This window comes from Pangasianodon hypophthalmus, chromosome 28 (assembly GCF_027358585.1).
Source record: "Pangasianodon hypophthalmus isolate fPanHyp1 chromosome 28, fPanHyp1.pri, whole genome shotgun sequence".
Classification (NCBI taxonomy): Eukaryota; Metazoa; Chordata; class Actinopteri; order Siluriformes; family Pangasiidae; genus Pangasianodon; species Pangasianodon hypophthalmus.
In genome coordinates this window covers 12,533,564-12,558,917 of record NC_069737.1, presented here as the reverse complement: position 1 = coordinate 12,558,917, position 25,354 = coordinate 12,533,564, and the positions used below count along the sequence as shown (strand labels likewise).

The 25,354-nt window shown below is 39.7% G+C and overlaps 3 protein-coding genes across 4 annotated transcripts; 2 read left to right on the top strand and 1 right to left on the bottom strand.

Moving 5' to 3' along the window:
• The first annotated feature begins 3,113 nt into the window (after nt 1-3,113).
• On the top strand, nt 3,114-7,323 carry apela (apelin receptor early endogenous ligand). Its single transcript, XM_034301320.2, has 4 exons — nt 3,114-3,416; nt 4,358-4,369; nt 5,014-5,103; nt 6,816-7,323. Exons 1-3 carry the CDS (start codon nt 3,341-3,343, stop codon nt 5,100-5,102), a joined length of 177 nt encoding a protein of 58 aa, XP_034157211.1. The 5' UTR covers nt 3,114-3,340; the 3' UTR covers nt 5,103; nt 6,816-7,323.
• Nucleotides 7,324-7,714: 391 nt separating this feature from the next.
• tmem192 (transmembrane protein 192) lies at nt 7,715-15,802 on the bottom strand. Of its 2 annotated transcripts, none has more exons than XM_034301103.2 (6): nt 14,770-15,143; nt 14,477-14,629; nt 13,443-13,704; nt 12,381-12,518; nt 9,180-9,291; nt 7,715-8,317 (listed from the first exon to the last, which is right to left on the bottom strand). In XM_034301103.2, exons 1-6 carry the CDS (start codon nt 14,800-14,802, stop codon nt 8,194-8,196), a joined length of 822 nt encoding a protein of 273 aa, XP_034156994.2. In that variant the 5' UTR covers nt 14,803-15,143; the 3' UTR covers nt 7,715-8,193. The 2 variants fall into 2 exon arrangements, with proteins under 2 accessions (XP_034156994.2, XP_026798695.3); XM_026942894.3 differs by lacking the exon at nt 14,770-15,143 and adding an exon at nt 15,581-15,802 and having other exon boundaries at nt 7,721-8,317.
• A 104-nt stretch (nt 15,803-15,906) lies between these two features.
• polr1e (RNA polymerase I subunit E) lies at nt 15,907-25,050 on the top strand. The gene is made up of 12 exons (XM_053230991.1): nt 15,907-16,058; nt 17,356-17,459; nt 17,580-17,656; nt 18,914-18,999; nt 19,301-19,353; nt 19,604-19,748; nt 20,457-20,567; nt 21,667-21,760; nt 22,015-22,145; nt 22,386-22,464; nt 23,571-23,702; nt 24,475-25,050. Exons 1-12 carry the CDS (start codon nt 15,908-15,910, stop codon nt 24,638-24,640), a joined length of 1,329 nt encoding a protein of 442 aa, XP_053086966.1. The 5' UTR covers nt 15,907; the 3' UTR covers nt 24,641-25,050.
• Nucleotides 25,051-25,354: the final 304 nt, after the last annotated feature.

Genomic DNA, 25,354 nt, shown 5'->3' with positions numbered 1-25,354 from the left:
GTAATTTTTTTACTGTGTAATATATTAACACTCATACTAAAATCAGAATCATTATATTTTTGGTGAAATGTTTAATATATTTGTGCTGTATATTTCTGCTTTTCGTTTGGTTGTAGTTTCTCTCCACACACACACACACACACATGCTTAAGTCTAGTACCGGTACCGAAGGTTACTAGTGTCCAGGAATACCAGGTGTCTAGGAATAACAATGCAACCTCATTAGCGTATTTAAATTAAGCAAGAGGACAATGTATGTTAACATCAAGTATTTAAAATCCTATGAGGGACTGACCAACTGACACACACACAGACAGATACACACACACACACACACACACACAATGCATGTAGAAAGCATGATGTCATTTTTGCAAACATCATAAAGCAGTAAATCATCTCCTCAAGGATGAACGGATGTTCACTCACCCACACGTGGACACACACCGCTCCGGTGGGGGTTAAAGGCTGGCTTTAGTGTCAAAGTGTCGGGCCGTTTGGTCCGTCTCTCTCTCTACCTCATCCATTAGCAACATGCTGAGTTCTAATCCTAATTGGCATGAAAAAAGCTTGGAGAATGTGTAGTCTCCACACACACACACACACACATACACACACAGAGTAAAGTAGATGTTAAATGTGGTAGCTCAGCATCTATTGTATATCAAGTATTACAAGGTCTATAGGTATAAAACACACACACACACACACACACACACACACAGCAAAGCAGATGTTAAATGTGGTAGCTGTTGTATATCAAGAATTACTAGGTCTATAGGTATAAACTACACACACCCACACACATACACACACACACACACACACACACACGGCAAAGTAGATGGTAAATGTGGTAGCTCAACATCTATTGTATATCAGGTATTACTAGGTCTATAGGTATAAAACACACACCCACACATCCAGACCCACACACCCAGACCAACACACACACACACACATACACACACACGGCAAAGTAGATGGTAAATGTGGTAGCTCAGCATCTATTATATATCAAGTATTACTGGGTCTATAGGTATAAAATACACACACACTCACACACATACGGCAAAGTAGATGGTAAATGTGGTAGCTCAGCATCTATTGTATATCAGGTATTACTAGTATAAAACACCCACACACACAGACACACACACACACGGCAAAGTAGATGGTAAATATGGTAGCTCAACATCTATTGTATATCAGGTATTACTAGGTCTATAGGTATAAAACACACACACACACACACAGGTATAAATGTTTAGGTAGCAACCTCCAGGCTAATCAATTATGGAACTAAAACTATAACTATACCAAATTGAGGTAGTGATAAATGAACATGGACGTCACACACCCACACACACGCACACACACACAAACACACTCACAGGTCAAAGACTGGACTAACATGTGGCACTGAGCCTCCACACATATGTGTGTAATTATGAACACAAACACACACACCGAGTCCAAGAATTCAATAAAGACTCACACTAACACACTGCCAAAATAACACACACACACACACTTACATATTTTTGCTATTAAGACATCTCATACACATTAATGCACGAACAAATTGTCTGATATTTGCTGCCATTTATCTGTTTAATGGGGCTGAAACATCGTTTGCATATCATGCTAGTCCTACCCGTCTTCCACACAATAGTGAAGCCATTAACGACTTTGGCTCATTAAACCACACACACACACACACACAAACACGCACACACACAAACACAGACAGAGTGTCTGTATGTCTAATACTATTACCATATTGAACCAATTATACACCCAAAGTCCAGTATCTGTCCAATTTAGCATCACACTGCCCAGTCGTAATGGACACACAAAAGGAGACTAGCCGAAAGTTAACACTCCCTGTCTGCCTTCATGAACACTGTTACTGGAAAAACAAACACAGTTAGCATGAAACCGCACGCCGTTTATATCATTAAATCAATTTGCATTTGGATGATGCAGTGATTACGTGTACACTCAAGTGTTAAAGTCAAGAAGTTCTAAAACAGACGTGCACATTGCCAAAAATATTTTGCGTACGCTAGCATATGCGTGACTGCATGGAATTTATATCGTTACATAAATATATTTTGCATTGCATTGGGAATTACAGTATTTGTCTGAGGCATTGTGTGTGGAGTGAGGTAGTACACTGCCAAAAATATTCTGCACACACATAAATGGTGCACAATTGTGACTTTATTTGAGTCTAGTGGAGGTTCACACTCTGCTCTTTCCATATATTCTGTTTGAGTTATAGATAATAATAAATATAATTTAACTCCAGTTGTATAGTGCAACTAAAATGATGGATTATGGCCTTAATGGTCAGCAGCTGCTCAGAACTAATGTCCACTTGCGTATCTGAGGTGTGGTGTGTGTGTGTGTGTGTGTGTGTGTGTATGTGTGTATGTGGGTGTGTTGTGTGTGTCAGGCTCGGTCTCCTGGTGTGACTTTTTGTTCTCAGTAGTGTAGTGGAGGTCAATAGCAGCTCATTAGTGGAGTGAGAGCTCATAGATCCAACAGCTTCGAGCAGTGTTTTCAGCTCGTTCGCACACACCACACACACATATACACACACACATACACCAACCGGTTGCTGATCTGGCTGACATTCATCACACACACCTGTGGTGCAATAATGTGTAACTCAAAACAGACTTGAACACTTTCCACTTCTTTGTAAGTCAGTTTATCACAGGGTCAGTCATGCACGCAAACACACTCTAGCCCCTAGTCTAACCACTGGATTGCTACACACAACATTTCACCACACTGTACATTCTGACTCACACAATTAAACCTGATCTCTTTCGGATACTCACACACTCAATCTCCCAAACCCCCAACTCTTACTTTCTAGTGGGGGAGGGTACCTTCCTGTCAGCTCTATTACCCTCTACATGTGGGGTCAATATGTGCAATGCAAAGTGTGTGTGTGTGTGAGAGAGAGAGAGTGAGTGAGGGCTGTCTTTTTTGTCCCCACCCAGTCTTAGGGTGGATTCCATACCCACCCCTTATCCTGCACTCCTTTCTCCACCCCTTATAACCCCCCCCCCCCCCCCCCCTTTGTCTTGTCTGTTTAAAAAGAAGGGGGATAGTTCACATTGTTCAGATTGAACATCTACAGGTCATCCATCCCCTCCAAAGACATAGAGAGAGAGAGAGAGAGAGAGAGAGAGAGCACGGACATCCTTACAAGACTGTAACTGGATTTCCTCAGTGGCTTGATCATCAAGATCTTAAAGTGGTGATAGAGGAAGGAAAGAAGAGCAGTGGACCATTAATTGGCAAAGAAGTCGCATCATCCACCATGAGATTCTTCCATCCTCTCTTCATCCTGTTGCTCCTGCTCACAGTGCTGATGCTGGTCAGTGCACAGAAACCAGGTATGAACCTCATACACGTGTGTATACTTTGCAAAAAAAAAAAAAAGCATTACAATCAGTACTATAGAGAAGCTATGGATGTTTTCACGCTTGTTTCTGAGACCATGCTGCCGCGTGCGTAAAATGAACCTGCAGAGTGTGCATGGTCTTTATACAACAGAAGTCCAATTTAATCTTTAATGCATGTATTGTTAATATCTTGGGGAAAGAATGGAATCGTTTCTGGAGAAAGCACTTGTGATGCATTCACTTCATTCAGCTTTTAAACTGAACTGAATCACTGAACTGAAGGAGGGCATCCGACACTCTGCTGTGCACTTGCCAGGACGTTTTTCTCAATGAAATGACGAAATCCAAAAGCCAGGCAGTGTCAGGAAGTAGTCTGCTGATTCATAGCAGATTCCCAGAACCGAACTGAATCCTGAGATTGCAGGGAAAATCGTTTTCTTGGGATTTACGCACAGTTAAGCCATTACGCATTCCAGTCATTACGCATTCACAATCACGGTCTGGTAATGTGTTTAGGGAGAGAAGCTGTGGATTATATACACACACATGAAGTCCTAAAGGTCATATTTGTACCATTTCTATTTGTACCGTTTCATATTGGTGTAAATAACGTGGCAGGATAGTAGCCTATGTCTGTAGGTCGCGCACTATTCATGCGCACTAATTAGTGCGGTTTTGGAAAGCAGCCAGAGTCAGGGTTCAGTGACTTTGGTTTGGGGTCACTGACTTTTAGTGCCTTTCTAAGTGCCTTTTAGCGCTTCTGGACTCCAAGAGGAAACCAGAGAACACCTAAAGGCAGTTTTGGGGGTTTTATTTATTTATTTATTTTCAAGACTTTTAATAGGCATAGCTCTAAAAAGTCAGAAAAGTCCCAAATCCTTTTTGTTGCGCATTTTCCCACAGTGTTAAGGTATTTTACAGCTGATGTGCAGGGTGTAAGCATAGCATGCATATGAGGATTAATTGAGTGCAACCCATAAATTCCAATGCCAGCGGCGGCTACGCGCAATTAAGCTCGTGCCCGCGGGCGCTCGAGCTCCGGTGCCCTATTGTTAATCATGCCGTTGAACACAATGGGCCAGAGATATTAGCATACGGCCACCACAGAGGGGAACGAGAAAGAAATAAAAGAATGGAAGAGGGGGATGAAGGTGGGTCTATATGGCCTCACGTAGGCCACCTTTGCTTGTTAACAAATCGACGCTTGATTGATAGCTATATTGGTCCAATAGACTGCAGCTCGTGTGAAGTCGTTGTATTTTTCAGGTAACGCCCCGGTGGTCCCTGACGCCCCGCCCCCTTTTCTTTAACAGACACAAAACAATAAAGAAGTTTGCCTGAATTCTTACAGAATAATAACTTTTCTGAAAACTTCCATGAATATACGAAGATAGAGTATCTCCATGTGAAAAAATTGAAACAATTCCACCGAGTAAAGTTATTAAAACTTCGTTTTGTTGTTTTTTATAAATGTTTCGTCAACGAATTTCCGGTTTCTAGCTACATGCTAAATCTGACCTAAAGTGTGTTTATGGTCTTGTATATCAGTCATGTAATTAACCCGCTTTTCTCCTCATTTGTCTTTTAGATTTTCTGAATTTGCGGAGAAAATACAGAAGACATCACTGTCCACATAAGCGCTGTCTGCCTTTACACTCCAGAGTCCCATTTCCCTGAGGTAAATTTACACACACACACACACACACTTTCCTCACACACTTTATCCTCATGTGGTCAGTTATGCTCAGTGACTTGTAGGGTTGAACCTCCAGTCTAGCCCACCTTTAAATAGCCCAAGTAGACAGGTATGAATAGTTGGCATTCTTTTACTTTAAAAAACCACCAACAAATATTTGCCACATACTTTAAATATCTGGACGGAGTCCACAGCAACACACCAAATGTGTGTGTGTTTGTGTGTTTGTGTGTGTGTGTGTGTGTATACACCAAGGAGGGCAAACCGGATTCATTAACAGAACTGTAATTAAGCTAGACATAGTAAAGGTTTAGTAAGACCTCTTTCTCTCTCTCTCTCTCTCTCTCTCTCTTGCTCTTTTTCACTCACTCACACTCACTCACACACACACACACACAGTGTGTAAACAGTTCTGAACTAAATGACGGTGTAATTGTGGCATCCCTCAAGGTTTTAGACTTTCTCTTAGACTGGGAGAAGTAAACAAAGCACACACTCGCAAAAACATCACAAAAGAGCCGGTTAACTCAAATACACCACCGAAACAGTAACACACACGTACACATACACACACACACACACACACACACAGAGGAATTGCACTACCCCCAGTATCTACCTGCCACACACACAGTAAAGCATGGGTGGCATTCACTAAATCATCCAAACACATTTGACCACAATGACACCATGTGTATAGAGACCAACACTTATGTACTCTAGAAAATGTCTCGTGCAAAATTATGGCTGGTCTAAACCATAGGGGTTGAGTGTCATGGTGTCTCAGAGCAGACAGGTTTATAGACTAGTCTAACTTCAGATTTAAGGGATTTATCCATGCTTGACAAGTCTTTTAAAAATGTTTTAAGAATTATAAAAATGTCTGTGATCACCTATTTAAATGAGAATTGAATACTCAGAGTAAAAGAATATTAAATATATACAATATGAAAGGTGCAAGAAGGTTCCTGCTCAGGCCTGGAAAGCCTAGAAAAGTGTGGACTTTGGGCAGAAAGGCCCTCGTTTCCAGACAAATTCAAAATAAAAATGGAAAAAACCTATGGAAATGGAAGTATGGCCTTGAGACACTAAGACTCATTCTCTGCACTAAAGCAGTGTCTATAGTATTTTCCTTTTTTTTTAATGATTAAATTGAACTATAGCAAGAAAACTGTATGTAGTAAGTCTGCTAAAATGTTACACAATAATCCAAAGTCATGTCTATGAAAACACTCCTGTTCTACAATGCCTAGCTTAACACTACACTACTATGTGTTACTTCCTGCTGAACCATTAATCAGCACTAAGTTACTTAACCAGCAATGGGGCAATAACATACAACTTACAAGCTAAATTCAAAAACACTACTTAGTGTACCTTTAAGGACGCGTGTGTCGGCTGGGTGTTAATGTTGAAACGCGTGTGCGCGAGAAGCGACACTGTAACTGTGAGAACACACACTCTGCGCGCCAGCCTACCGGAGCCGCCTACTGTTTTCAGACACTTTGGAGGGGTCGTCACCTTTCACCCATCCTCTCTGACCCCCACACAATGAGCCAGAGCCGGTTCGGAGTTAACAAAACACACACGAAGAACAAATGCAAAGAGCACAGGGATTTAAAAAAAAATTACTACATCGGATCCAAAACAGTACACGTCGGTCTAATTGTTTATTTTATTTTATTTTTTTTCAGGTTGTCTGACGCTGTCCATAAAAGCGATGAAGGATCAGTGTGTGTGATGTGTCAAAGCATCTAAAGAGGGCTGGGACAGACAAGTTGTACTTCAAGACAGCCAAAGTCTTTCAGCAGCACGAATGACACACAGCTATGCAGTAAAGAAGTTTTCACACTCAGCTAGACTACACCAAGGATCTCTTTGGATCAACGTGCCAACGTTATGAGATATTTGTGAGCCGATTCAAATGCTGTAGAAAAGGAAATGTGTATGGATATGGAGTTTCTCTATGTACAGTATGTGTGTGTGTGTGAGAGAGAGAGAGATGAGACAGCATTTAAATCTTTTAAGCCGATGATCATTGACCGGAACACGACAAGTTTAACAATAACTCAATGTCCAAGACACTGTATCCCTCATCAATCTTGTAAATAGCATGAAATGAATGAAATGTGTTTATATGTAAGTTATATGCACTTCAAATGTTTTATTATTCTTATTAAATAAAATGTAGTTACTTTTCAAGACCATTGTCTTCAGAGAATTTTCTCACCATAAACAGATCAAATGTTATAAACCTTGTATAGGGTTCAATAGAAAAGTGACTATTTTTCTGACTCAAAATACAATCTATGATATTTAGCATGTTTTTATTTGTACCCAAAAGTGTAAAATACAGGGCGGCATCTATGCCAAAACAATACACTTGCAACCACAATGTGATCTACTGCAGCCTGAAATAACTCTCTGTGAAATTAATATGACCAAAGGGCAGGTATTAAATTAGTGGAAACCTGTTTATAGATATTTATTATAAAATATAAACTACAAATCTACATTATAATTCAGTTTTATAAAGAAGAACTGCGATAAACACAAGAAATAGTTTGAAACCATCCAAATTTTATTATGAAAAAAAACCTGAATTTAAATAAAAAGAAAATATGTACAAAACACTTTGCATTAAATATTAGCCACGAAAAAAAAAAAATAAACACTCAATCCCAGTCAGACTTGAAAGCTTAAAGTTATCCTTCTGTGCAATTCAGATTCAGAACCAAAAATTCTCCACAGATATATGATTATATTTAATCCGAAATCAGCTCCTTATTCAGTAATTTCTTTACACGTCTCCATAAATCAATGCATCAGCTTGCTTTCACAGCTGGTGGATTGATCACTGAATGGTTTTTTCCTTCCTATTAATTCCTTTATCTTACAAGACCTGTTACCAGGGAAGCATGAAAACAATGTTAAGGAGAGGAGGCTCTTTTCCCGTTAAAAAAAACCCTTGTGATTAGTCGACCGCGGCCACTGCTGTCAGTCAGCAAACGAACGCACAACAGACACGTGCATTAAAACCCTAGTCAAACACAGGAATCTTCTCTTCTCCTCTCAGTCTCTGGTCTGTTGTGATGTCAGCGTCAGGATCCTTTTGCTCAGCAGTGTGTTGTGCTGCTTCAGATACTCGATCAGGTCTGCTTGTTTCTCCACCACCTCTTCGAGACAGGAGCCATCTCTATTTGACACAACACACAGTCTACGGTTAGTCTTGAATAACAATATTCCGACATACATTTCATTATTATTATTATAAATATGACTAGAGGTCATCACTAACTCAGGTGTGTGTGTGTGTGTGTAATGGAAACGCAGTGTTTCTGTAAGGAAACAGTTTATATGATCTGTTTACAAACCCTTCGGCATGACCAGAGGGTGCGTTCGGGTGTGTGTTTGTTGGTGTGTGTTGGGCTCCGCCTATGGAGATGCTAATGAGAGATATGGGGGTGAGAGATAAAGTTCTATCCCTCATTCTAAAGCACATTTGGTTACAGCTACGCAAATGCTTTTCATTCGAAAGATTACTTTAAGAAAATCCGTCATTTAAAAGGAAGGTAACAAATAATCGTTGACCCGTGATCGTTCCCCTCCCGTTTTTATATATCGTGTTTGCGTATCTACCTAAACGTGTAAAAAATACAGGGTGAGGTGGTGTGTATGCCGGGAGAATAAGTTTGCACCCACAATGTGATTTACCGCAGGCTGAAAGTAACTAAGAATTATGTGTGCAAATTAATATGACCAAAGGGCAGGTATTAAATTAGCAGAAGCCTGTTTCTGCCATTCGAAGACAGCCACGGTGAAATATTTTGCACGTAATACAATTTACACAATTCCTACTTTGTGAACTTCCTGCATTGCTCGAGACGACACTAAATTGCACACTGTGTAGTGTAGTCGACCATTTATTATGAAAAAGAGCTAACATCCTTACATTCTTCCCCCTCAATCATTCTTTTAATTCTCAGGAGCTCATTGCACTGGTCTGAAGGATCACCGTACCGTGTGTATGTTACTGTGTGTGTGTGTGTGTTCCTTACCTGAAGCCCATCTCGGTGTGTGTGTCGCTGGCAGTGACAGAGAAGGTATGAGATTTCTCGTCTTCTGCGACGTCTGGACTCGGGCTTTGCCTGTTAAACCTTGCCACGTGCACTGCAAAACACGAACAGAAAAACTGCAAATGAATTACTAATAAAAAAAATTAAATAAAATATCATCATGTCATGCACTCTTACTTTTCCTGTGCTCTCTTCGTTCTCTTTCGCTCACTAACAAGACTAACGCTCTATGCGGAAGTATTTAGTAGCGCAAATTACAGTCGCAAGTGTGAAGCGTTTAACTGTAGTAAGTACAAATACCCATTGTGTGTGTGTGTGTGTGTGTGTAGGACACAAGTGTGTATGTTTACAGCTTGGCATGAAGCACCAGGACACATGTGGCTTTGTGTGTGTATGTGTTGAATGTGATGAATTCCCAGTTCGACGGAGAATAAAAATGGGACCGGGTGATCATTTTGAAATAGAATTCAAGTTGAATATCTATAGAATTTGGCGTTATGAGTCACTTTGCAAAGACAATATACAGAGATAACTTAAACCTCAGCATCTGATGAGCTTTAATTATGCGAGATTGCCCCACACACACACACACACACATAAAGTAAACTTCTTCACCTGGAGGAAATGGCCTGCAATGGCCCATCCACTACAGTGAACAGACATCACCCTCCACAGAGTTGATGTTCTCTCTCTCTCTCTCTCTCTCACACACACACACACACACACACACACTATACACATGATCGTAATTTGTCGAAACATCTTTAACTACCTTTACATTTCTCCTCGCAGCGGCATTCTGTTTCAGCGGTGAGCAGAACTGTGTCGGTTTAATGTGGAGGGGTTTATTAAGGGTAATTAGACACTTCTGTCACCACACATCCAGAAGAGCTGAGGAATGCTCTTTTAGGAAAACAAGCCCGGCAGATGGAGCACTCGGTGGATGTGTCACATTCCTCATATCTCTGTTAAAGAGTAGTGCTCCTCTCAGTCGGAGACAAACACGGTCATAATAACCCCAATCATGCACACGCACATGCACACACACGCACACCTTTCTATAAACAGGTGAGTTTCCTTCTTCACTTCAAGACTGATGCTTAACTTTTAACACGCCTGTAAAACACAGTGCCTCAGACAGCATGCGGATTTCATAAAATCATCGAGAAAGTGAAAAGAACCGTAATAACTGTATTGATTTAACGTTGGATACGGCTGTCTCATCCTAAGACATTAAAGCCGGATTACGAGTTATACTTTAAAAACCTTCTGACTAGGGGTGGGCGATATGACAAAAGTATCATATCATGATTCTCGAAGGCATTTCTACGATACACGATATGTATATCGATATGGTATATAGATTTGCTCACAAACTGCCATCAATAGTGTATGCAGTAGTATTGCATTAAAAAAAAAAAAAAAAAAAAAAAAAACTGTTTTAAACAACAAATAAATAATAAATAATTGATTTGTTTTAGTGTGTAATAAATTCAATTTAATTTAAAATACTTTTCAATTTAAAATAGTTCATTTGTAATAAATTCATTAACACATTTTAATCTTAAAAAATGCCATTTAAAATACATTTAAAATTTAAAAAAAAATTTTTAAAAAGGTTACATATGTATGATTTTTAAAAGAATTCTCACTGCAAAAAAATGAGAAAAAAAACTATTTCCAAGTGTTAAATAATATCCTGAATATAGAAATGTATCTAACATTTTTTTTTTTTTTTTTTTACAATAAAACAATAATCAAGGTTTTCAATCCTAAACATAGACACATTTACTAACCGCAAGCTTGGAATGATCTTCTATTGGCAGATAATTTCGCTATCTGAAATAAGGAACGAGCTTGAAAATGAAATTGTTTCATTCATGCTTTATAATAATCTCAGTGAAAAATATTAGATCACAGTTTCCTATGCTGGAGATATTTTCCTTGCTGAAATATAATATTCTACAAGTTTAATTTTGAGTTTCCGGTTTTTTTTTCTCCCACCTGTCCGTCTCGCGCCATTTCCACTGGCCTTGTAGAACACAGAAACGAGCTCGTGTCGCCTCTCTACCTGTTCAATCCGAAACACAACGGGACTGCATCTTCCTTGTGCATTAGGATCAGACAATACAAGTCCAACTCCCCTCCCTCGCTCCCTTTGAAGGGCCCTAAAGCGGCTTTGAAGTGCAGAGGCGGCATACGGCCCATGCAGAACGCTGCATTCATGTTCAAATGAAGAGGCAGAGAGAAAGAGAAAGAGAGAGAGATGCAACATCAAAGCCCCTGGAGCATGACTTTGGCCTAACTGCACCTTCCTTTAGGAAGAGACAGAGAGAGATGGATAGAGGGAGATAAACGGATGCGGAGAGATGGGCAGATGGATAGGGATTGTTCATTAGCACAATAAACATGGAGTTTTATTTGATCGATCAGATTGTTCTCATGTTGCTAGATTTCACTCATACTATGTAGCAAGGAAAAGCACAAACAACTTAATCTGCTAACACACACACACACACACACACACACACACACACACACAGTAAACTTAACAGGGTGTGTCTCAACGCATGGTCGATCTCCGGTGCACTAATCATCCAAGGAATCCAAGTGCTGATACGAGTGTGTGTGCGTGAGAGAGTGTCAATAGTAAGACAATGCTGTGGTTTATTAGGGTGGGGTAGCTTCAGGTTGCCTTGGGGCGCAAAAAAAAAGAGAGAGAGAGAGAGAGAGAGAGAGAGAGAGAGAGAGAGAGATGTGTCCATCTCAGATCTCACTCCTTTCATTCTTACATGCTTTCTGACCTTACACAGGATGAAGCACAAAAACAGAAGAGAATGATATGGGAATAAAAAGAAAAATAGAGTAGGAGGAAAGTCCAAAAGAGAGAAAGAGAGAAAGAGAAAGAGAGAGAGAGAGAGGTCTCGCTGATTGTAATACAGCCTGGTGTGTGATCCTGAAGGGGATAAAGACAGTAGCTGAGGTATTGTAATGCGAGGCGTTTGCGGCAGGGGGGAGGTGTGTGCATGTGTGTGTGTGTGTGTGTGTGTGTGTATGAGAGTTTTATAATGTATATGCAAAGAAGACCTTTAATGCTTTTCTTAGTCTTACACTAAGGTTAAATTGAATTTCAGGAGGGTCCCACCCCCACCCCAAGTATATACACTGCAAAGCTGAAAGTACCTGCATACACCAGAAGGCTTATGACGGATGCAATTAGCTCCACGCAGATGACGGCGAGCAGCAGATACACGGAGAGATTTTTCACTTTGCTATCCAGCATCGAGGATGGAGCGATTACTATCAGCACTGCAGCGTTACCTGGAGAGGAAGAAGAGTGCACGTTTACACTTCCACCTAGTGGTCCATAGACAGAAAACAAGGTCTATAGCTATGGGGACGAGTACGCAAATCTGAAGCTAATACTAAATCCTGACCAGACTAGGAATCGCTCTGCTATGAATATCGAACACACTCGGAAATGAAATTTATAGAACACCTAGACACTGCAGAAAAATATATGTTTTTACGCTTGGATAAAGAACAATGGAAGAGTCTATGGTTAACAGAGAGATTTGTTGTTTTTGGCGCCCTCTGCTGCAATGTGAGGCAAACTGCATCTGCGATGAAAACGGGTTGTAATTCTCTTTCCTTCCAAGTTATCCAGCCCTCACTTTGTTGAAATTGTGTCTGCCTCATGAGTTGGCAGGAATCTTTCCAGGTGTGGGCGAAGTTCATTTCCAGGCCAAAAAAAAAAAATAGAAACAGAATCCTAAACTAACCAGATTCATTACATAGCAATATCACAAACCAGAGTTTTCTTTAAAGAATGATGCAGGATGAGATGCCAGTTCATCATAGAGATGCCAGTTCATCTTTCACACCTAGGGACAATTTAAGAGTCACCAATCCACCTACTGGGATGTTTTTTTGGGGAGGAAACCCACATGGACAGTGTGAGAACATGTAAAACACTACTACAGACGGTAACCTGAGCTGAGGATCGAACCAGAGACCCTGGAGCTGTGAGGGGGTCATGTTACGCCACTGTAAACATATTTCATAAAAATAATACGCTCAGAATATTGTCTGGGTAACTGAGGAAATTTTTGCTTTGCGATCATTTCTGATGAGCTTTCAGAAATTTTGCTTTAAAAGGTAACAACCATTTGGGTGCATACATGACTTGTGTTCTCATACACAAAGGGGAAGGTGCTGAGTGTGTGTGTGTGTGTGTGTGTATACCTCCGGAGTGTATGAGTAATGGCAGGTGCTTGAGTTTGGCGGTTTGCCTATAAAACTGCAGGTATCCTCTCCGCCTCACTGCGCTGTGGTGATGCTGCACACATCTCTCAAAGAGAAAGACCAGTATCCACAGGCCCACCTTCAAGAGCAACACCAGGGTCCTGGAGTCCACCCCGTTCAATGCCGCTGCGCACTCTGCAGAGTGCGTGTCGGTTAACCAACACACCGCAGCCAGGGCCACGCACACGCTCACGTACACCACCTAGGGGCCGGGTGAAACAGGAAACAATAATAACACATGCAAATATAGGTACATATATTGCTTTTCACTCAACTGCAAGTCTTCTTTCTTTCACAGTTTGAGTATCTGGTTTGTTGGAGGCACTACTACTAATGCACTAATGCTTTTTGCGAGATTTGTTGGACACCTGCGCCATCACATCGTCAAAACAGAGCAGCTTCCACACTCCGACAAGCTTAAAAATGATTAATGAGCTAATAAAAAAAGATCTCAACACAATTTTTGTCAACAGAACAGAACAAACTGAATGAATCAGAGATTATTTCCGCACTGATGTTAGAGTTAACAGTGATCACTGAAGTGAAGAGACAACAACGAGGCTTGTGTTTAAACTCTGTGAGTGACTTTTACTTCAGGTGATGAGACAGACGCTGATGTGGATGAGCTGAGAATCAAAGTGAGAACTCATTTCCCTTTGTCAAATCAGAATTCTTTTAAATTTGGCAGCTTTGCTGGTTTTTCTTATCAGTAGATGATGGTATAAATGTAGAGGTAGACTGGGCGTCTTTCCAGTCAGTGTAATTGGAATTAAATCTTCCAATCTTCCCCTTTGTTGCTTTTTTTCCATTTTATGCTACTTTACTTGTGAAAAGACCGACACATTTCATTTCAGGGAACCTATTTGATCGTGTAAAGGGTTTTCCAGGCCACTATGCATATGTGTTAGAGTGTGACCAATCACTCATCACCTGCTAAATGTGTTTTCATACTTCACACTGATTCTCATACTCACATGCAACACGGTCAGTAAACCGGCTCCCCATGTAGTTGGTAGTTTCTGAAAGTCTCTTTTGATTCCCGACTCCAAAGCGTTCCGGGATATGAGCGGCCCATCGATCAAAGGGTCGTCCTCGATGCTTTGGGTGAAATCTGTGTTTGTGTTACTCTGTGCACACACAGGAAATAGTGCATTCATATTACAGGCTGAATAAGAGGTCAGTTACAAGGCTGTGCTATAGACAAATAAAACCCCACTCTTTTAAGTCTAAAAGAGCAAAAGCAACAAATAAATGTGTATTAGTGCACCATGAGAGTGACATCTCCTTTCATGTAGAGCATTTAAGTGGCCAAAAACGACCTCGTGAACTGCTCTATTGTCTCAGTTTAGTTGGAGTAGTGATGGGCGATTCACGAATGAGTCAAATGTGAGTCGATTCGCCGTTCGAACGAATCGACTCGAAAAAAATGCACGAGCTGTAGTTGTAATGTTGTTAGATATATATAAGAAAAGTGACTATATAAACCCTTAAACCAGGACTGGCATTAGAAAAAGGAATGATAGGCTAAACAATTGCAAAGTTTCAGAATGGACTCCACTCTGAGCAGTGATCCGAAAGAATCGGAATCGCAATTTGATTCGCTTTAACGCGTAGATCAAAGAATCGATTCAGTAAAATGAATCTTATCAATATTTTTGATTTAACGCTTCGATTTTTTAAAAAAAAAAATTATATTCTTCTTTTTATTTACACGTAAATTAAACTAAACACTCGTTGCCTTTTCCAGTTGTTGGAAAAAACTTTTTTTTTTTAATTATCATGGGAAGAATACAATCCTACAGATATATTGTAATTAAATATTATATTATTTGTACGTAAACCACGTTTGCATATTAAATAGTCAAAAACGGGTCATAAGAGCACAACTTTGCCTTTGCAAACACGTGTAAAAATGTCATAAGTAATATAAAATAAATATAAATATACAGTTTACAGCCAGCTAATGGTCGACAACATCAACAAACTCAGAGATCACGTGAAAACATGGCGGTATAACGAGGAAGCATTTAGCCTTAAATTAAAACAATAAAAGCAATAAAAATCAAATTTATACGCACCGTTTTTGCCAGGAGTCGTTCTGAGTCCATATTTGTTTCTCACCAGACACTTAGGAAGTCAAAGACACAGGATAAACGCGAAAATTCCTCCTTACATGGCCAATATTTACGGCTTGGACTTTATAAATACATATTTCAAATTTTATTTCCGGATTATGACACGTCAAAATAAAAGTCTTCGGTTGCCCTCACAAAAAAATCCCAGTTGCTGACTATGAAACTGTGCTGTAGACGTGGTTATTATTAAACGTTAATATTAAACATGAAGGGTGCTTGTGTAGGGGGGGTAGAGTCATTTGAAAACTGACCGCTGTTGATTGCTATTGGATGCTACTCTGGCGGTCACCGCATGGCGTCGCTGTTGAGACGCGGAAACATTTCGGGAACAAATACAGTTCAATAGAAGTAGCAGCAGTAATGGCGGCGACCTGTACGTGGGAACCGTGTGAAGAAGCTGGGGAAGAAAGAGCTGTTATTGGTAAATTTAACCACGTTAATCATGTAAACTGTATGACTGGTCAGAAGCTTTGTGTTTGGGTTAAATGTGGAATAAAATGATTAAGGGATCATTAATTTTTGATACCCACGTGGGTTGGCTGTGTGTGGAACTACACACTACACACTACAGTACAGTGTTTGTTATGAAGCCCGTGTTAAAGTCAAACTCCACCCAGAAACACTTTTATCCTGAAGTATTTCTGATGTGATTAGTGATTGTGGTGTCAATGTGGTGGTTGGTCCTGTATTTTTGTTATTCTTGTGAGAAGTCAGTGGTTGTGTGCCGCTCTGACGTCACACGGCGACATTACTAGAGCAGTTACAATGGTGTTCAATAGGCAATTTTTTTTTTTTTTTTTTTTTTTTTTTTTTTTTTTTTTTTTTTAAGCGTTCTCAAGCATAAGTGATAATCATCCGGTTAGGACATGAGCTTCTCTTCGGAAAGTTGAACATCATACAGTATTTATGAAAACGCCAACATAGAAATAGTGAGTTAGGGGCGGAGTTACGCTGAGTTAGGGGCGGAGACTCGGCTCGGGTAGTTAGTGATCTATGGAGATGATGAGTGTGATGGTGTTTGCGTTGGTATTAGCTTGAAAGTTGTAGTTGATCCATTTAAGAAGAGTGTACAGATGACGAGGTGCGAGAGATGGACAGAATAAAGGATTAAAGCGCCGCTGCATCGCTCTCTTTAGGTAGAGATGAAGTATCCGCTACATACGGCTTACCTCATAAGTGGAAATTCGCAGGTTGGAATGACGTCACTGTTGACCTCGGCGCAACAACAATACGATGGTTAACGCCTCCATGTTCATCTTTTGTTAGAAACAAGCTAACTGTGTGCAGCCATGTTGATTTGAAGGCACTCCGTAAACTGGAAAGGAACTCGTAGTTGAGAAAACTACCCCAAGTTGACGAGTCGAGAGCGGTGTTTTCCTGATTGGAGGTTAGGAAGTACAAGTTGCGACTTGGAGTCAGACGAAGAATCAATCCCACTGGCATCACTATGAGCGGGTGGTATTCTGGGTAATGTAGGAATCCGGAATGTTCCAAAGTGAAAATAGAGCAACGTGTCGCTGAAAGAAGTTTTAATTCGTTACAAAATAATGCCACTGAAAAGCACATGTACAAGTACAACAGCTAATGTGCTGTTAGCTGTTTAGATGAAGAGTGCTGATCCTCTTCATCACTACATTCTATATCCATCTATCTAGTTGTGTGTGTGTGTGTGTGTGTGTATATATATTCTATTTCTCATCTGTTGTTCATCTTTGCAGTGAAATTTTCCAATGGACAGGTAAAAAACACAGATCAGCTGAACTTCAGGCTTTTCAAACACTGCGATGAAGCCAACCCCAGAAAGAAAAGCAGGCGCATTGTGGTAATGATGCCTCAAATTAATATTAAACCTATACTTGAGTGAAAATCAGATGACATCTATGTGAGCACTATTGGACTGTGGATTTGCATGGACAAGTTATCAAGCGTTTGTGTATTGCAGGTTGCAGAATCGGACCGGCTGTCGTATGTCGGGAGCAACTTCGGCCCAGGCACGTTACAGTGCAACAACATGTGCAGGTACGATTGGTTTTATTCTGTGAGGAGCCCTGTTTTTAATACAGACTGTTCAAAACTTGCGTTGGTTCATCTTCTTGGCCACGATTCAATGGTACTAATCACTTACCATTATACGCCAAAAAGCATGTTGGTCCTTTTCCTTTCACATTGCTAATCTGGCACGCTCATGCCGATTTCTTCTTTATAATATCAGAAGGATTCGTCCATTTCTAACCACACAGGCCACTCAGGTGCTTGTTCAGTCCCTTGTCCAGTCCCTTCGAGACTGGACTACTGACTAACTCGGTCCTGGCAGGTCTGCAGATCTGCCTCTGAGCGCCATTCATCCTCTGCAACTGATCTGGAATGGAGCTACATGACTGGTTTTCAACCTTCCTAAGTTCTCCCACACCACCCCATTGCTATGCTCGCTCCACTGGCTTCCTGTAGCTTCCTATAAAACACTGATGCTCGCCTACAAAGCCAAAAAATGGACCAGCCCCCACTTATCTCAAAGCACTTATCACGTCCTGCATGGCATCACGCTCCTTCCGATCCTCTAGCACTCCTCGACTCGTCCCACCATCTCTCAGTGTGCAAGGAAGGCATGCATCGAGACTCTTCTCTGTTCTGGCACCAAGGTGGTGGAATGAACTTCCCCTAGATGTCCGAACAGCTGAGTCACTGGCAGTCTTCAAACAACGTCTAAAGACCTACCTCTTCCTGAAGTACTTAAATTAGCACATTACAAAAAAACTTTGTATTGTGTGAGCGCTTGTTACTATATTACCTCCCCAACAGAGGTTTTGGACTGATGGTATTCTTAGTCCGTGACCTAGTGAGCCAGTATCAGAATGTATTTATTGATAGAGACTTCAAAGCACTTCTGTAAGTCGCTCTGGATAAGTCGCTCAGGCGTCTGCCGAATGCCGTAACTGTAAAAAGCATGTCGGTTTAGCGCTGTGACAGTAGGCTACAGACTGAAATATTACCCATGTGCTGTTTAGATGTTGGACATACTGTGAAATTTGATATTGTATTGACGTTCCGTCAAATACAACACAACAATGCAAACAAATATATATATATATATATATATATATATATATATATCTATCCCTGCCGGACTTGAACCCACGACCTTCGGGATGCTAGTCCAACTCTCTAACCATTAGGCCACGACTGCCCCCCCTCATACATATATATATACTGGATTGTCTCAGTGTCTTGTGGTTTTGGACTTTGGCAAGATGTAATGAAGTTCCTCTGCTTCTTCAGTTATTTCGTGGGTGTCTTGGACAAAACAACCATGCAGATGAAGGTGCAAAGTGCTCAGCTTTTCAACCTGCAGCCCGTCATACCAGGTACACACACAAACACACTCACACACACACCACAGACTTTCTATAAAATCTGAGCCTAAAAACTCAATTTCAACACACATTCATTGAGTCGACAACAAATGTTTCTGTTTTAGTGCCTTTATTAATTGATATGTAGGTCATTTAGACAGTAAAGTATAAAGCGTTTAAAGGGCATATAAGATCCTATTCATTCTACAAGTCATACTGTACCATAAGCATATACTAGATACTTATTGTGGATGCACTTATGGATTTTGGTGGGAAAAAAAAAGGAAATTTGTATTTTGTCCGATCGTTGTAGGAGAAACAACAGCCAATGCTGAGGAAAATGAGAGCAAAAGCTACAGAGAGAAGGTAAGGTTTGAGTTAGTTAAAATTCTCTCAAGTTTTTCGAGAATATCTCTTTTTCCATTCAGAGAAACGGATAAAACATTTCAGACTGATATTTTGGGTTGTTTTTTTCTGAAACCTAACCTACTAATTGTCTTCTTTCTCCATTTTGTCCCAAACGTTTGCTCTCAAATCTATACATTGGTGGAATTCCCCAAAAAAAAAAAAAAAAAAAAAAAAAATGACTTGACTTGAGAATCGTGTGTGTTTGCAGCTGGACGCTCTCATCGAGGCGTTCGGTACGACGAAGCAGAAGCGCGCTCTGAGTTCTAGACGGATGAACGAGGTCGGCAATGACACGCTGCAGAAAGCCGTGGCTCGCGCCGCCAGCAACATCATAGACCAGAAAGGACTGGAAGGTAAAAAAAATAAATAAATAAATAAAAAATAGCACGTGCATGTGTTAGTGGTGTCACAACTCCTTAGTGAACATAGTAACTTAAACAGGGACGCTTCACATAATCTAATAAATATGATCGATATGTAGTTTTCTCTAAGGAGATGTTTATGTAGCAGTTTTGGAAGGAGTCTCCAGTGTCAGTGTTTTGTAACAGTCAGCGGTAAAGCTGTGAATTCGAGCTTTCTGCCATGGAAGAGTCTAAAAAAGCTTTTAATATGATGTAAGAGGTAACCAGAACTAACTTGTTTGGACGTTCCACAACATTAAATGTAACTGTAAATGGAGAAAAAGTATAACTTCTTGTTCTTTCGTTCTAAAAAAATGTATTTTATTCTATCGTGTTTTGTAGTAAGAGCTATAAAACACTTCTGGATGTGCCTTTATTGGAAAATGATCAACTTCTGGGTGGTAACATTAACTCCCATTGTTGATTATTTTACTATAACAGCACATCACAAAGTGTTTTATTCCTTACTTAATAAAAAATATGGGGAAAAACTTGGCCAAATCCTTGTCATCTATAACAAGTAGCTAGATATTATTCATATTATCCATTATCCAAATATATCCACTAAAATATTACTGTGTTATATGACACATTAACCTTATATATTCTGCCTTATATATTCTCTCTCTCTCTCTCTCTCTCTCTCTCTCTCTCTCTCAGCATTACAGCAGGAAGTGGCGGATTCACAGGCTCTCACTGAATCCACTCTCTTCCTCCCGCCCTGTAACAAGAATGCGACTAATCGTGAGGACGTTTACCCCTTTGACGGCTGTATCCTTCTCTAGCGAAAAAAAGAACAAAAACAAGTAAACTGCACAAAACTACAGCACCAGAGAGCGTCAATCTAGCGTCGTATGCTTCCCTAACCTTTTAAACAAACCACTCTAAATGAACATTATAAATTTTCTGCGACTCGCAAGCCTTGACTGCAGATTTATTATATAGGATTGCTGTTACATTTGAACATTTTACATTTGAAATACAAAATTTTAATGTTGTGTGAAACAAAATGTTAACATTAACATACGGATGCGTAACATAGGGCTAGCTGTCCGTCAGGTGTCCTAGCGAACTGTCAAATGTTTAGAGAGTTGAATTTAAACACACTGACGAGCTCTTTCTCTCTTAAAACTTTCTGCTGTCGTCGTGATTGTTGTCATGAGCTGCGTCTCAAATCGAAAACTCTGACTTTATATTCAAACGTCTTTACTGATCTAGAAAATCCAGAAGACTGGTGCAAAGAACAGACCTTTTGGAAGGTTTCTAGATTACATCTGAGGTTTTTAAAATGTTAACAGTAATAGGAAAACCGGTTAGTATTCGTACTCAGTAACGGTTTAGAATAGTGCTTAAAGGGATAGTTCATCCAAAAATGAAAATTCATCGATTAGTCATCGATTACTCGCTCTCGTGTCGTTCCAAACCCATAAGACTTTCATTCATCTTCGGAACACAAATGAAGCTATTTTTAATGAAACCTCGGGGAACGACGATGAATGCGTGTGAAGATATTTTGTGAATAGAGACATTTTGCGCACACAAAGTATTTGTTTCGCTTCATAAAATTGGGATTAAACCACTAAAGTCACATGGATTACTTTTACGATGCCTTTATGAACTTTTTGGAGTTTGAAAGTTTCATGGACTGTCAATGGAGGGACAGAAATCTCCCAGGTTTCATTAAAAATATCTTCATTTGTGTTCTATAGACGGACGAAAGTCTTACGGGTTTGGAACTGACGACAGAATGTTCATTTTTGGGTGAACTATCCCTTTAAATATGCAAATTGGGACACAGCACTAGCATGTCTAGTGGAGGTATTACTGAAAATTACAAATGTTCACTGTGAGTTCCTAAACGTCACATTAGTGCTGTCTCCAGCCGAGTTTAACTCGCTCAAGCAGCTTGGTGAGAAAATGGCGGGACTTACTTCTGAAGACCAGATGACCAAAGACGGCTTCTTGTAAGACCAGATTCATGAACGTTTTGGCTCTAGTGGTAGTCATGTTAACAGATTTGGTAGCGATTCTACGTCTAATCACATCAGATAATAATAATCATCACAATAACTTTTATTTGTATGGTCTCTTTCTCACTCAGAAAGGTGAAATATTTACTTGATCATACATATTTTTCCCCTAGAATGTATGTAATGTTTCATTTGGTCCAATTGGACCTTCACTAATCTTTTTTTTTTTGTTGTTGTTGGTTTTGTAGTCCTGAGACTGTGAAGGAGATTTTGAAATGCCTTCCCAAAGAGGGGGAAGATCGAGACAGACATGCACGCTGTGCCTGGTACCTGTCTTTCCTCATCAGACTTGCACAAATGAAAAAACTGGACCGCAAGTGTGAGTATCGGCTGTAGATCTCATCCACACCCAACAGTATCAGGTATCAGTCTGAAAAGAAATGATTTACTGTTGCACCATCTTGGTCTGGTTTGTCCAGGATACGAGACTGTTTGTCTTGTAAATGCTGAGTATTAGAGCAGCAAGATTATTAAAAATGCTGAATGTAAATATGCACGTGATGAAAGACGAGCTACCCAAAGAGGTTTTGTTTCATATGTTTGTTTTTGTTTGTGGAAGTTGGTGAGAACGAATGTCCACAAGTCATCTTCAGGAAAGTGCAGAAGAACTTCACAGTGGAGAGTTTTGATAAAGGAAGGTTTGTGATATTTCTATGAATGGCTCGTCTATAGAGCTTTTAGGATTGACCTTTGTAAAAGACATGGAATGTGTTGACCTGTGCTTGGAAAAAAAACGGTGCTGGTTTGTACTCTGAAATGTTCTAAAAGCTGTATTTCAATGTAAGTCTATGGTTAAGAGTGACATCACCGCGCATCAACACACACTCACCTCAAGAGTAGACTAAAAATTCGAACAAAATGACTGTCATTTATTTGTGCTGAAGTGCTATACCCAAAAAAAAAAAAATTTTTTCTTTCTTTCTTTCTCAGAATCCAAACCCAGCACAAACAAACTACACGTTTAATTTTCTCCATTTCATCATTAATACATTTTATTCCGCTTCTTAAATAATGGAGCGCCATGTGATTTATTGGGCGTCGTTATTATTTAGTAACGTGTTTATCAACATTCGATAACATTTTATAAAGTTATACTGTACCTAATTATTTGACGATTCATAAATATAATTAACTATTCATTATAAATCCTTGTTAGGCTAAACCCTAGGACTCGGAAGGGTGTTTTTTTTAGCTTGTCCCTCTGAGAGAACCCTTAAGGGTTACCCTGATAGAACCCTGACAGGCGTTCCCTATGACAGAGAGTTCCAAGGAGAACCCCTTTAGGAAACTAAGAACCCTTGAGGAACTCGGAGTGTACTGGTATGATGGATACCAAAGCAAAATAATCATTATTATTATTATTATTATTATAAATTGTAAAATGTTAGGGCCATATAAATAACAGTAGTGATATTAAGTCAAGCATTAGTATAAACTTAATTATTTTTTTTAAGTGTGAAGAGCAAACATTGAACTTCAGATTAATTACAAAATGTGTGCATAGACACTTAGTTATTAGTATAGTTTATAAAAATTCTACAATATATTGTGATATACAGAATATTATATGCACGATTCGAAGTGATTATGAATGATGAATGTTTATTCATCTGTTCATATATAAAATGCATATGACTACAGTATACATTTCCTTTTAAATGCACTGGCTGTAAAATGATTTCTGGAGATTATTCATATGACACTATTTTTCTCCATTTCTCTCGCTTCCTCCTCTCCCTCCCAGACTGAAGAGTACAGTGACCGCGTCTACAGTCATTAAGATCGCGTCCCACTGTCTTGCTTTGCTGCTTCATATCGGAGAGCAGAAAGTAGACCTCACACTCTTACACAGAGACCTGTTCATCAGCGAAACCAAGTCAGTCTCACACACACACACACACAGCGCTAACCAAGTATTTCTCTTTTCTATCTGCTCGTTATTGTGGTGTACAATGATTGATTCATTTTCTACACTGGAGTTCACATGTTTATATCAATGCACTCGTTCTAATATGTTGTCATTTCTATAGTAACGGCTTACAAAGGGACTTAGTGTATGATAGTGTATGTTATCTCTACATAAATGTGTTGTTGCTGGTATGGTGACGCTTCCTGTAAGGAAATGTTTATTTAGCGTTTATGGAAGGAGTCTCCAGTGTCAGCAGAGGTAAAGCTGTGTATAGCTGTTATAACATAAGTGATAACATGAACTAACTAGTTTGGAGGATGTTCCACAACTTCAAATGTAACTATAAACGGAAAAAAGTAAAAAAGTGTGGTTCTTAAATAAATAAATTGTACTTGCTGGCAAATTGGTGTGGTATAAGAGGAATAAAACACTGTGCTGTTACATACCGTATAGTCATATAACAGCACACAGTTGTTATTATTATTATTATTATTATTATTATTATTATAATACCACACCACCACCAGCACCACTACTGTTGATTATTTTCCAATACCAGCACACCCTGTTATGTGTTATTTCTTATATATGTCCATCATTAGCCATGGAATTAAAGTGCTCCTGATGCTGTTACACTTCTTATAGGTTCTGAAGCAGATCTGTCCAGTATGTTTTTTTTTTTTTTTTTTTTTTTCCAAGAGTATTCTAAACGTCTAAGCAGACGATTATTTGTTTTTAGGATGCTGGAGGTGGCAAAGGCCATGGGGCTCACGCTTTCCCGCCAGTCCATCCACAGTTTGGAGGAGTCGGGGCTACAGGATGACCACAGGATGGCCTCACTTGAGCTCCCACTCGTACGCTACGAACGGCGCATGGAGAGCCGAAAACGCAAGAAAATGAAATGAGTGGAATGAATGAATTATACATTTTGTATGTCAGCTGGTAGTCGGTCACGTGCAGCCCAAATTCAGTTGCTTTCACTTACGTTTAGAGGGAAAAAAAAATGAAATAAACTTAGTGTATGTCTCTCTATTAGTATATGATATGCCAAAATTATCATGTTTTCCTCAAAAGATGTGATCTGATGACTCCATACACACTTCCATTAAATGTCCGGAAGTTTTCAGGGAGCAAGAAATACAAGTGAGTGAATACAAGCTATTTTTTTATTTTTTTTTTGTTCATGTTGTGAATAAAAATGAGTCATTTTCTTGATAATGAGCATTTCTCTTGTGCGCACCACACAAATGACGCAAAGGCAGTCGATCCAACCTCGATACGTGTGGCTCATTAGAACAAGACCCAGATGTCAATATGGCGCTCATTTCCTGACGAGACCATCTGTGGAACATCTGTTTATAGGAAAATAATGACTGGACCAGATTGAATTATTCATGCCATGCCATTCTGCTTGAACTTGCAGATGTGTGAGTTGTATTAGATAGAATATGGCTGCGATTCATCATTCATTCACGTCCAGTTCTGGATTTCTGGAGTAGTAGAAGATGATATATTAACTTTTTTTTTGTAAAATACGGTTACCTTTAGAATTCCACTGACTGTTGTGCCTTTTACAAACCTTTGCGCCTTATCTAATGACACACACACACACACACACA

Coding starts and splice junctions, on each gene's coding strand:
- polr1e (XM_053230991.1), top strand. CDS start 15,908: ATGCTACTCTGGCGGTCACCGCATGGCGTCGCTGTTGAGACGCGGAAA. Junction 17,460..17,579: donor AGAAAAGCAGGCGCATTGTG/GTAATGATGCCT, acceptor TGTGTATTGCAG/GTTGCAGAATCGGACCGGCT. Junction 23,703..24,474: donor CTGTTCATCAGCGAAACCAA/GTCAGTCTCACA, acceptor ATTTGTTTTTAG/GATGCTGGAGGTGGCAAAGG.
- apela (XM_034301320.2), top strand. CDS start 3,341: ATGAGATTCTTCCATCCTCTCTTCATCCTGTTGCTCCTGCTCACAGTG.
- tmem192 (XM_034301103.2), bottom strand. CDS start 14,802: ATGCTCTACATGAAAGGAGATGTCACTCTCATG. Junction 13,705..14,476: donor GTTTACTGACCGTGTTGCAT/GTGAGTATGAGA, acceptor CCCGGCCCCTAG/GTGGTGTACGTGAGCGTGTG. Junction 9,292..12,380: donor AAGCCTTCTGGTGTATGCAG/GTACTTTCAGCT, acceptor CGTGTTTTGCAG/TGCACGTGGCAAGGTTTAAC.